Below are 13,725 nucleotides of genomic sequence, written 5' to 3' on the forward strand. Positions count from 1 at the left end.
GACATGCTAGTTATTAGTTTGAAATAAGGGTGGTGCATAACCATACAGAATTTTAAACATAAAAACTGCTTTATTGTATTTTAGTTTCACTTTGAATGGGACAACATCCAAAAGACAATAATCTTCTGGTGTCAGTGTGGAAGATTTCAAAAGAACACATTTCATTTTAGTCTTTAAGAGATAGGGAGAGAGTATGTTTACATCTTTTAAATCAGTCAGCAGAATTTTTACATACACTGCATGTATGCAGCAGTACCCAGTGGATAATTTTCAACACATCCATTTTAATCACAAACACCAAAAAACAAAAGACATCTAACCCACCATTACACTATACTTCAGAATACTAAAAAGAATCCAAGTCTGTACTTTTTTTTTCTTTTCTTTTTTTTTCTTTTTTTTTAGTTCAAATTTCTTTGTCTACTTATGCTTCAGCATTTGTATTTTCATAAAATGTACCTTAGATGGAAAGATAACGATATGATAAGATTTTCAACACATTTTCCTCCCAATGTTTAAATTTTCTTACTGTGGAAAAAAGCTTGCACAAGACTGACTTTAGTTAAGAAGGTATAGAAATGTTGGTATTGAATACTGTAAATCTGACTTATTAAGAAAGCAAAAATTGGCTAGATATGAATTACTTCAAGTCTGATCTGAGAGAAGAATTATCCAACGACAGAATTTCTTTCTAACATCTTTCTTGTGAGGATTGGAGGGACTGAGCAAAGTATGTGGCTGCTCTGTGTTTGGGTGGTAAACGCTTACATCATAAACAAAATGTGGGTGATGTTTCAGGCTCTCCAGTTGCTCCAATCTTCAAGAATGTGTGCTGAAAAGATTCTGAGAAGTATACACAGAAGATTATGAAAAAAAAAAGCCCTTTAATTGTATGCATATCCTCCAGAAATCTAGTGCAGATACGTGGATGATTTTGTCACAAAACAACATGAAAACAAAATAGACCACATACACTCCACAACCATATGCTATTTTCACAGCAGAGAAAGATCCTGAAGGAGAACTGCCTATCCATCCTAGACACCTCAGGATATGTGATGGATAATGGCACTTCACAACTATTTAAGTTTGTCGCGAGCCTACACATTTCCATCAGTACTTGACCTTGAGTCCAACTTGGTCACATTTCCTGGAAAAAAACAACAACAAAAACATAGAACCTTACCAAATGTAAAGCTCCAGACGAAGCTCAAAGAGGCCTTGGAAATCATGCAGTGACGTCCATCGTTGAACAGAGAGGTTGAATATGACCTGTCAGCCACTGGACTGGTAATGGTTTTGCTAAGAAGTGAAAATCTGATTGCGGAGAATTGAATCCCACACTGAATAGTATTTTCTCCCCCTCCACTAGACCTTGAGTGGTGGTCTGGATGCTAGTCATTCAGATGATAAACCAAGGTCCCATGTGTAGCATGCACTTAACAAAAAAAAAAAAAAAAAAAAAAAAACCCACAGCAACAAAAGGGTTGTCCCTGGCAAAATTCTGTAGAAAAATCCACTTTGATAAGATAAAAAATACACTTACAGGCAGAAAAAGAAAAAAAGGGTGGCGCTGCACTGTAGCGATGCGTTCTCCGTGGGAAGAGAAATCTGTTGTGAAAAATGAGTAATATAATACAATACACCATGCAGCACTCACACCATATGATGAAAGATGCAAACCATCTTCTACATATAGCAACAACTAAGTTTATACAACCAGATAAAAGTCTCCAGAGGAGCTGAAAGTTCACTGTGGTTAAAACACATTGTGACCAGGAGGAGGAATTTTGTTTAATGTCCCGTCACACATATCAGTGATTGAAGACATTTTGTTAAAGTATTTATGAATACATCTGAGTATTATCGGTTAGAAGGGGTGGGAGATGTGGATGAATGGAGGGTTGGGGGAAACTGGGCAAATGAGGGTAAAAATGTGGGTGAAATTTGGAAGAAAAACAAACAAACAAACAAACAAAAAACCCTCTCTAAATACAGTTACAGGAAATTACTTAAAGGACTTCGTAAAAGAGAAGTCGTTAAACTGACAAGCGAAACAACTGATAATGAATGCAAAAAGTCAAAAACATCAACGTTCTCAGTCACTTGTGAAGACACACTTTTGTGTACAAAAGGCTTCATCAAGCTACAGTGAAAAATTATATGCTCAATTGTCAGGTTACTAAAGCATATACACTTGACATTAGAACAATACTTGGTCCGTAATGAATTTGATAACAGTCTGAGAGCTAAGCTCAGAATTGGTCTGCGAATCGGACATTGTGACCAGCCGCCGTGGCGAAGTGGTTAGCGTTGCGGACTGACGGCTTAGAGGACGGGGGATCGAATCACAGCGGAGGTGGGTTTTTCAGCCCGTGGCCGGCTCCTACCCAGAGTTGAGTGTGCTCACTCAGTCTGGCTCTGCGACTAAGCCATTATTGTCGTTAATAGGGTCTTAGTAGGTGGTGTCCTAAGTATGTTAGATCAGGCACCACTGAACACCACCAAAGTGACTCAGCAGCAGTGCAGGGTCTCCTCTGGTGTTTGGCCTCCTGGTGACCTAACATTGATGGTTCCCTGCGGACTGCCGACGCTGGAACTGTGACGGACGAACTCGGGTGTGGCTGTGTATGGGGAAATCTAAATGAGTGGCGTGGAAGTAATGCCACTGAAATGGTGCAGATGATGGTGCAGCACACACAAAAAACAAAAAAAAAACCACACATATTGGGAAGGTGAGGTAATTTTTGTTACAGTAAAAATGTATCAATGCAACATACTTTGGGCATGCAAATAACAGATTGTCATTGGGGTTTTTTAAGCATGTTGTGGTTAAAGCACATATTTGGTAGCTGAGAGAATTTATTTTTCTTCCATAAGAAGTTTATTCATGAGATATTCTTTGATGACATCCCGAAGTACAGACTTCTAGTTATGAACTGTTCGTGATTTACCTGGTCCAGTATGTAATTTGATGTGTCAGTTCATCATATCTTGTTGACTACACCAGAGAAAGAAATGCCCTTCTCAAGAGGAAGCAGTTTGTGAGAAAAGGTCTACATGCTGACAAGTGTGGGTGGTTTAGCATGGTGTATTGTATTGCAGATAGCTGACATACATAATCCACAGCGTCCCTTAAGCCTTTCTCCATGGACATGTTTTTTTGTTTGTTTGTTGTTGTTGTCGTTGGATTTGTGTGTGTGTGTGTGTGTGTGTGTGTGTGTGTGTGTGTGTGTTTGGGGTGTTTTTTTAGTTGGAGGGGGGGGGGGGGGGATCGAGGAGTCCAGTTCTGCTTAATTCAGAGCATGGCAGGATCAGTAATCCTTGTGTGAAAAACAACAAGTACATATAGTAGCCTGTTGGTAAACCCACATAGAGCAGAATATTCTTTGGCTTCTCACTATTATGGGCTGTACTTTTTTTTTTCTTTTTTCTTTATTTGTTAAGACTTTCTTTCACAACACCAGGAATAGGCTGAGTAATCACCCAGTTGATTGTAGCCATGACATGCATCAATAAAGATCAAGATGCTTTGGAGACCTTGAACTTATATTCAAACCATGACCTTGAACAAATGACAAAGCCAAATGATCAGTTGAAGTACTTGAAGCTTGAATTGAACCAGTTATGAATCTGTGCATCCATTTGTCCAAACAGCACTTACCCCACTAAATCAATCAGGATTTTGTTCATGAAACTACAATCCATATAAATGTAGGACCATGATCCTTACTTACATATAGTCTGCAGGGTCACACAGAAATCCCTCCCACTACATTTTGACAATACATGAACATAATTATATATGTATGTCACAAACATTCATCAGATTGTTTGAGAGACTCAGTCTATATGCATGTTCATTAAACATGGTATAGGGTTTGTTTGTTGTTGTTTTTGTTTGTTTGTTTGTTGTATGCATGTGTTGTACATGTGTGTGTGTGTGTGTGTGTGTGTGTGTGTGTGTGTGTGTGTGTGTGTGTGTGTGTGTGTGTGTTTACTGCACATAATCATAAATTTGTGACTTGGAACCAAAGTTCATTGCATGTTAGAATGGCCAATATATTAGTCTTTCTAACAGATTTTGAAACCTCATGTGCATTATTCAAAACTACTTTTTCTGTTCCTTTGAGGTCAGTCACAGAAATTGTAAACTGCCCTGACTGTGGTGTCATGATTAAACTTCATGACCTTTCCAAAAGTTATCATCTCTCGTCAAAGTTCATTATCTAGCAGCAGAAGTATATTTTAAACTATGCTTCTAAAACCATTTTAACGTATGATTTAATTTTGAATAGAATCTCTCTGAGGATTTTTTTTTTCTTTCAGTCCTTTTTTTTTTTTATCATATCATATTTTTCCTCCTTAGGATGCATTTGAAACATGCCGCTGAAAAATAGAAAAGGAAAAAAAGTAAATTGTATTTATCCTGATATGTGTGTGTGTGTGTGTGTGTGTGTGAAGCTAGGTTTTTTGTTGTTTTGTTGTTGTTGTTTTCTTTAGATTCTTGTCTTCTGCACTTCTCCTGTGCACACGAAGTGCTTGTTAGTTCTTGGTTACGCTGCTAGTCAGGCATCTGCTTGGCAGATTTGGAGTAGCGAATATGGATTTTTCCGAACGCAGTGACGCTTCCTTGAATGACTGAACTGTCAGGTGGTATGGCGTTATTCTTATTTATGGTAAGTTTCGGGGAGGTAACTCCAGAAACATCGAACGTTTACCTCCAGTCATTCGAAGCAAAGTCAGCTTAGTCCCACCCCCTCGAACAACAAGACCTTCACAACACCAAGACCCAAGTACTGAGCATCAAACCAGCAGGTGGTTTAACTACTCAACTCCATCGAAGCAGAGTTCAGTTTCGGGCATGGGTAAGCCAACACGCACACACACGTTGGTAGGCATCTGCACTTTATCGTGTTACTTTTTCTTTTCTTTTTTCCTTTTTTTTTTTTAAAGCAGATGTGGTGTCCGCACACTTTGACGCGTCCCAGAAACTGAAAGGAGGGCGTCAAGGCAACGAAACACACGATTTGCTCAGTCGTCGTTTGGGAAAATTCTCTCTCTCTCTCTCTCTCTCTCAACTGTGCTGATCAGCTTCAAAGTGTATTAGACTGTGCCCTTTTTCATGAACTAATCATCATAGATTATTGTTCATAGTGTAATTAAACAATGAACAAACTGTTGCCCAGACCATCTGTGTTTATTGTTGATTTAGCTTTTTGTTTTTGTTTTATGTTGTTTTTATCACCCATTTCAGTTATATGAATGTGGATGATTCACACACACACACACACACACACACACACACACACACACACACAAACAAGCATATACTCACACAAACACACACACATGCACACTCGCACAAACAATACACACATGCACGCACGCACACACACACATGCACACACATATATGTATAAAATTATATATGTACACATACAGAAGGGGTTCAAACACAACAGGTATGCATGTCTGTTGACTGGGGAGATAGATAAACTTTAATTCTTTGACCACCAGATACTGTCAGAATCAAACCCATGACCCTCAGATTGAAAGTCCAACACTTTAGGCAGTGGCTTTAAAGTTATTGTTTTATATTGTTGTCAATATATTACATGGAATTTTCAATCAACAAAAAAAAAAAGAGCTGAAATTATACTTTGGCAAGATATTTTGATATATCATTATATGCTTTAGGATATCAAAAAGAACCCCCCAAAAGTATTTCAAAATTAATTGAATAAACTCTTTCATCATAAAATAATGAAAATGGCAGTGACGTTGACTACAATGTTGACAATGATAAAGGTGTTAATGGTGAAATGGAAACAAAACAACATGGACTGTTTCCTTTCTGACTGGTTATGTTGTTTGATGAGCGTGGCGGTGTTATTTATTTAGATTAGTTTTAAAATACCCTTTGTTCTCTTATTTTAAGTGATGGGTGTAATGACTTGGTACTAATCTAGCTGTAATGCTAGAATATAAATGTGAGCTTTGTATGTGCCTGTGTAGTTCCAATACTAACTGCCTGCCAAGGCACCTGATGTATCTTGAACCTTTAGGATAAAACTCTTCTTTTATTAGTCACTGACATCACACCATAAGGCATTCTTAGCATCCCTTTTGTGCAGTTCACACCTCTGCCAGATTCTACAATGGATAGCTTCCTTCCACCTGGTATGCTGAGATGTCAACTTCAGAAATTAGAGAATATAACTTAAAGAAACAAAACGCTATGTGTGTACATTTTGTGTGAATAATAGCATAAAAACATGACAATGGATGACTGTCAGCAGCATCCCGTTTGAGGCAGCTGCTTCCTGTGCTGCAGCCATGTGCCTCACCACCTCCGGACTACAGCGGCCCATTCTCCACACACACAATCCACATACACGTGACCCCCAAGGTCAGCCTCTTTGACCAGAAAATTCATGTCAGAGTTCATGGCCTGCCCAGCAAGGCCAAGGTCACACTGCATGTGAGGACAGACCAGGAGTGGCGCCAGACCCCAGCTGTGTTCCGATCATGTGGTCACTTTGTTACCAGTGACAACGGGGACCTGGACCTGAACAGAGATGCTTCTGTAGGTGGTACTTACACTGGTAGGTTTACTATTGATCCTCCATTGAGATGCTTCTGTAGATGGCACTTACACTGGTAGGTTTACCTTGAGCCTCCATTGAGATGTTTTGTTGGTGGTACTTACACTGGTAGGTTTACTGTTGATCCTCCATTGAGATGTTTTGTTGGTGGTATTTACACTGGTAGGTTTACTGTTGATCCTCCATTGAGATGCTTCTGTCGGTGGTATTTACACTGGTAGGTTTACTGTTGATCCTCCATTGAGATGTTTTGTTGGTGGTACTTACACTGGTAGGTTTACCTTGATCCTCCATTGAGATGTTTTGTTGGTGGTACTTACACTGGTAGGTTTACCTTGATCCTCCATTGAGATGTTTTGTTGGTGGTATTTACACTGGTAGGTTTACTGTTGATCCTCCATTGAGATGCTTCTGTCGGTGGTATTTACACTGGTAGGTTTACCTTGATCCTCCATTGAGATGTTTTGTTGGTGGTATTTACACTGGTAGGTTTACTGTTGATCCTCCATTGAGATGTTTCTGTCAGTGGTATTTACACTGGTAGGTTTACCTTGATCCTCCATTGAGATGCTTCTGTCGGTGGTATTTACACTGGTAGGTTTACCTTGATCCTCCATTGAGATGTTTTGTTGGTGGTATTTACACCAGTAGTTTTACTTTGATCTTCTATTGATGCATCTGTTGAAGGAAGCTACAGAGGTGGATGTTTGTTTTTTAGCTATTCTATTGGGAAATTATTGGTTTCTGTGGAACATAAATGATTTGATGCACCAGTGGTTTTACAGTCAAAAAGAGCAGCAGATCTATGGTGAACAAGGACAATCAGTGTAACAGCTATCACAACAATGCCATATATGTATGACAAAACTTATTGACTCTGACAAAACATTCTGCTGCACCACCTCACAAGTACTTCAACAAGGTTATGCCTCTAAACACTGATGAAAAAACATCACACAATTGACACACAATAAGTCGTGCGATTGTCACTCAGATAATTTCATAAATATAGGTGAATCTGAATGACAGTATTCACTGAAAAGTGGGGAACTGCCAAAATAAGCTGCTGTAGAAAAGTGTGGAAAGTAAGTCATCTGTGAAAATACAAGAAGAAGGTGGCAGAAAGGTTAAGACGCTCATCTGCCAGTACAGTGTCCATGAGAGCAGTTGAAAGGACAGAGACAGTGCCAACAATACACTGCAAATACACTTTGGAGTGTTTGGGGGACGGATTGTGGAGGGGAGGGGGATGAGAGTGAGAGAGAGAGAGTTTGTGTGTGTATTTGTGTATGAGAGAATGCCGTCTTCAAAGAATCTGAACTCAAGCTTTTTATAACATTCTGAGTTTGTATGTTTTTGTTTTGAATAAGAATTGAAGAGAATGGGTATTTAACCATGTTGTTTGTATGTTTTTGTTTTGATATACAAGCAGAAGAGACTGGATATTTGTGTCAAGGCCTGGTATCATTGTAAACGCTGACTGTATGTTTCAATCCTGGCCAGGTGTGGACCCCATGGGACTGTTCTGGAGTCTGGCCCCCTGCCCCTCTGGCCCTCGGAACATCCGCATGGTGGTGAAGAACGTGGAGGATCCTATCCTCTACACTCTGTCCGTCTATCTGGATCACTGCTCTCTCCATGACCTGGTTGCCAAGAGACAACACACAAACCTCTGGTCAGCACCATGGTGACCAGACTGAAAAAGGCGGCAAACGTGAGACGGATACCTGTGAAGGAAGGGGGTGTGCGAGGAGTGTTGTTTTTACCCCCAGGTGAGAGGATGTGTTTTACCTCCAGGTGAGAGGAGTGTTTTACCTCCAGGTGAGAGGAGCGTTTTACCTCCAGGTGAGAGGATGTGTTTTACCTCCCATGACTTGTGGTGGGTCGTTGTGTCCTCACATTATGTGTTATGGGATCAGTGTCTTGTATTTGTGTGATGTACAAGTGGGTGGGTGATGACTGTGTGTGAGTGTGGGTATCTGTGGATGACTGTGTTTGTACATTGTTATGTGTGTGTGTGTGTGTGTGTGTGTGTGTGTGTGTGTGTGTGGCTGTATTTATATTTATATATTGTGTTTGTATTTGTCAGACTGTCTGTGTGTGTGTGTATGTATGTATGAGAGAGACTGAGTTTAGAGACAGTGATCATGATTTTAATGTAAGACAGTCACAACCTGTAATCAAACACGAAGGTCATGGGGAAAAGACAGGACATCTGCATCTAGTTCATCCCCTGGAAAACAAAGAAGGCTGCAGAAGAAATGGACACATAAAACATTTTGGCAGTAATAATTAAAAAGGACACATAAAAGACTTGCACAATTGTCACAAATGGACACATGTAACAGTTGGTAGTAATCACAAACGGACACATAAATATTAAACATTTGGGTAGTAATGAAAAAATAACTCGTGTAACATATTGATAGTAAAACAAAATAGAACACTTTAATAGTAATCAGGAATGGACACATAAAAGTAAAACGATGGGGTTGTAATAAAAAATGCACACATGAAACATCTGGGTAATAATTTTAAAAAAATAGACACATATTACATTCGTTACTAATCAACCTATTTCAGCTTCAACATTTGTTGTTTTTGTTTTGTTTGTTTGTTGTTGTTGTTTTTTTGCTGCCCCATCATCTGCGCCATTTCAGTGGCATTACTCCCACACTGTTCATTTAGATTCCCCCATACACAGCCACACCCAGGTTTGTCCGTCACAGTTCCAGCATCAGCAGTCCGCAGGGAACCATCGATGTTAGGTTGCCAGGAGGCCACACACCAGAGGAGACTCTGCACTGCTGCTGAGTCACTTTGGTGGTGTTCAGTGGTGCCTGTTCTGATTTAACATTCTTAGGACATCACCTACTAAGCAAGCCCCCTACTAACGACAATAATAGCTTTGTCATGGAGCCAGACTGAGTGAGCATCCCTCCCAGAGTGGAGACCGCCACCACATCCCTCAAACAACAACCCCCCATGAATCTGCCAACACTGAAGACATTGACAGGACTCACCCCAAGCACAGAAGTGGAGGGGTATCAAAACAGGTCGCCATGAGAGCAGGGCATGAAAGGCCACAGACTTTGAGACTGTTTTGTTTATTTTGATGATGATGAAGGAGGAGGAGGATGACGATGATGATGTTGCTATGGAGGTCCATTTTGGTTTGGGACTGCATGGCAAGGCTCTACTCTCTGCTTCCTGTCATAATGATATCCTGTTGTTAACCAGGCCCGAGAGATACAGACACTTGCAGTGTTGGTCAGGTAATTAGAGCAACACACCCAAAGACGCATCCTTGAAATGGATGACAATCGACTGTGTGGTCCCAGTCTCCCCATTTAAGCCCACAGCACACTCAACTCTGGGTAGGAGCCGGCCACAGGCCAAAAAACCCACCTCTGCTGGGTTTTGAACCCGTGTCCTCCCAGCCGTCAGTCCACAACACAAACCACTCTGCCACGGCGGCAGACTCAACTTTGTGTGTCCAAGAAAACTGACTTTAAAAAACAGTTAAAATTACAGTCATAAATATTCATTAGAATGCGGTTGTCCAAGTTCAGTCATACATGTTTTAGATTGTATTGCATTGTATTGTATCGTATTGTATTACTTTTTGTCACAACAGATATCTGTGTATGAAATTTGGGCTGCTTTCCGCAGGGAGAGTGCATTGCTAATGGTAGGTTTCTATATTAGGTCCCCATCAAATTATGCAATAAAAATTCAAAAACAAAAAGCCTTCAATTTTGAATGGTTTGTAGTCACAAGTGTTCAATTTTGACCACCTGGTAAAGTGTTGATCACTTAATAAAACTGCAATCAGTGTGATGGAGTGATGATATAATACAATGCAATACAATTGAATACAATACAGTACAAAACAACAATGACATTAGTATAGACTTCTTCAACCTTTTTACTGATATGTTTGTTCTTGTGTTGTATAATGTGCTATTTACATGGCGTGAATGTGGTTGTGTTACAACGCCATGTGCATTTATAGTCAACTGTGTGTTTGCAGTTCCTGTGTCAGTGTATTCTCTGAAAAATGGGGAGAAAACATTACTACATTTTGTAAAGCCTTCGTGCCGAAGATCAAATGGAGCACAAGAGAAAATATATGAATGAAAAATAAAATATATAATAATGTTTGATCATCTTTAATGAGTTTCAAGTGTCATAGAGAATGGTAAAGTATTATCACAGTTCTTTTTGACTGATACTTTCTTTTCTTGTGGTTGTTAGGTGTGGTGAAAATCATTGTTAAGGTTTCAAGTGTTCCTCATTATGCATTTTGTTTTGAAAAGAAGCACAAGCAATGTGTATGGTGTGACATGACACAGGTGACGGCCCCCACCCAGGTGTGATTGACATGTTTGGATCTGTATGGTGTGACATGACACAGGTGACGGCCCCCACCCAGGTGTGATTGACATGTTTGGATCTGTATGGTGTGACATGACACAGGTGACGGCCCCCACCCAGGTGTGATTGACATGTTTGGATCTGTATGGTGTGACATGATACAGGTGACGGCCCCCACCCAGATGTGATTGACATGTTTGGATCTGTATGGTGTGACATGACACAGGTGACGGCCCCCACCCAGGTGTGATTGACATGTTTGGATCTGTATGGTGTGACATGACACAGGTGACGGCCTCCCACCCAGGTGTGATTGACATGTTTGGATCTATATGGTGTGACATGACACAGGTGATGGCCTCCCACCCAGGTGTGATTGACATGTTTGGATCTATATGGGGTGACATGACACAGGTGACGGCCCCCCATCCAGGTGTGATTGACATGTTTGGATCTGTATGGTGTGACATGATACAGGTGACGGCCTCCCACCCGGGTGTGATTGACATGTTTGGATCTATATGGTGTGACATGACACAGGTGACGGCCCCCCATCCAGGTGTGATTGACATGTTTGGATCTGTATGGTGTGACATGATACAGGTGACGGCCCCCACCCAGGTGTGATTGACATGTTTGGATCTGTATGGTGTGACATGACACAGGTGACGGCCCCCACCCAGGTGTGATTGACATGTTTGGATCTGTATGGTGTGACATGACGCAAGTGACAGCCCCCACCCAGGTTTGATGGACATGTTTGGATCTGTATGGTGTGACATGACACAGGTGACGGCCCCCACCCAGGTGTGATTGACATGTTTGGATCTGTATGGTGTGACATGACGCAAGTGACAGCTCCCACCCAGGTGTGATTGACATGTTTTGGATCTGTATGGTGTGACATGACACAGGTGACAGCCCCCACCCAGATGTGATTGACATGTTTGGATCTGTATGGTGTGACATGACACAGGTGACGGCCCCCACCCAGGTGTGATTGACATGTTTGGATCTGTATGGTGTGACATGACACAGGTGACGGCCCCCACCCAGGTGTGATTGACATGTTTGGATCTGTATGGTGTGACATGACACAGGTGACGGCCCCCACCCAGGTGTGATTGACATGTTTGGATCTGTATGGTGTGACATGACACAGGTGACGGCCCCCACCTAGGTGTGATTGACATGTTTGGATCTGTATGGTGTGACATGACACAGGTGACGGCCCCCACCCAGGTGTGATTGACATGTTTGGATCTGTATGGTGTGACATGACGCAAGTGACAGCCCCCACCCAGGTTTGATGGACATGTTTGGATCTGTATGGTGTGACATGACGCAAGTGACAGCTCCCACCCAGGTGTGATTGACATGTTTGGATCTGTATGGTGTGACATGACACAGGTGACAGCCCCCACCCAGATGTGATTGACATGTTTGGATCTGTTTGGTGTGACATGACACAGGTGACGGCCCCCACCCAGGTGTGATTGACATGTTTGGATCTGTATGGTGTGACATGACACAGGTGACGGCCCCCACCCAGGTGTGATTGACATGTTTGGATCTGTATGGTGTGACATGACACAGGTGACGGCCCCCACCTAGGTGTGATTGACATGTTTGGATCTGTATGGTGTGACATGACACAGGTGACGGCCCCCACCCAGGTGTGATTGACATGTTTGGATCTGTATGTTGTGACATGACACAGGTGACGGCCCCCACCCAGGTGTGATTGACATGTTTGGATCTGTATGGTGTGACATGACACAGGTGACGGCCCCCACCCAGGTGTGATTGACATGTTTGGATCTGTATGGTGTGACATGACACAGGTGACGGCCCCCACCCAGGTGTGATTGACATGTTTGGATCTGTATGGTGTGACATGACACAGGTGACGGCCCCCACCCAGGTGTGATTGACATGTTTGGATCTGTATGGTGTGACATGACACAGGTGACGGCCCCCACCCAGGTGTGATTGACATGTTTGGATCTGTATGGTGTGACATGACACAGGTGATGGCCCCCACCTAGGTGTGATTGACATGTTTGGATCTGTATGGTGTGACATGACACAGGTGACGGCCCCCACCCAGATGTGATTGACATGTTTGGATCTGTATGGTGTGACATGACACAGGTGACGGCCCCCACCTAGGTGTGATTGACATGTTTGGATCTGTATGGTGTGACATGACACAGGTGACGGCCCCCACCCAGATGTGATTGACATGTTTGGATCTGTATGGTGTGACATGACACAGGTGATGGCCCCCACCCAGGTGTGATTGACATGTTTGGATCTGTATGGTGTGACATGACACAGGTGATGGCCCCCACCTAGGTGTGATTGACATGTTTGGATCTGTATGGGGTGACATGACACAGGTGACGGCCCCCACCCAGGTGTGATTGACATGTTTGGATCTGTATGGTGTGACATGACACAGGTGACGGCCCCCACCCAGATGTGATTGACATGTTTGGATCTGTATGGTGTGACATGACACAGGTGACGGCCCCCACCCAGGTGTGATTGACATGTTTGGAGCTGCCGGAGGTCTGATGGAGACACGTGCTGCTCTGCTGGCGTCACACGGCTTTGCTGTGCTGGCCCTTCCCTTCTTCAGGTTTGATGACCTGCCACAGACACTGGACGAGATTTCCTTTGAGTACTTCCAGGCGAGTTCACCTCTGGCTCTCAAGCCATTGTCCATTTTACACCC

General features: G+C 42.3%; 1 protein-coding gene across 2 annotated transcripts; it reads left to right on the forward strand.

Moving 5' to 3' along the window:
• Nucleotides 1–4,721: 4,721 nt before the first annotated feature.
• LOC143296413 (bile acid-CoA:amino acid N-acyltransferase-like) lies at nucleotides 4,722–13,650 on the forward strand. Of its 2 annotated transcripts, none has more exons than XM_076608310.1 (4): nucleotides 4,722–4,868; nucleotides 6,300–6,608; nucleotides 8,112–8,380; nucleotides 13,512–13,650. In XM_076608310.1, exons 1-3 carry the CDS (start codon nucleotides 4,865–4,867, stop codon nucleotides 8,297–8,299), a joined length of 501 nt encoding a protein of 166 aa, XP_076464425.1. In that variant the 5' UTR covers nucleotides 4,722–4,864; the 3' UTR covers nucleotides 8,300–8,380; nucleotides 13,512–13,650. The 2 variants fall into 2 exon arrangements, with proteins under 2 accessions (XP_076464425.1, XP_076464426.1); XM_076608311.1 differs by having other exon boundaries at nucleotides 6,303–6,608.
• The last annotated feature ends 75 nt before the right edge of the window (nucleotides 13,651–13,725 follow it).

The sequence above is a fragment of the Babylonia areolata genome, chromosome 21, assembly GCF_041734735.1.
Source record: "Babylonia areolata isolate BAREFJ2019XMU chromosome 21, ASM4173473v1, whole genome shotgun sequence".
NCBI classification, from domain to species: domain Eukaryota; kingdom Metazoa; phylum Mollusca; class Gastropoda; order Neogastropoda; family Buccinidae; genus Babylonia; species Babylonia areolata.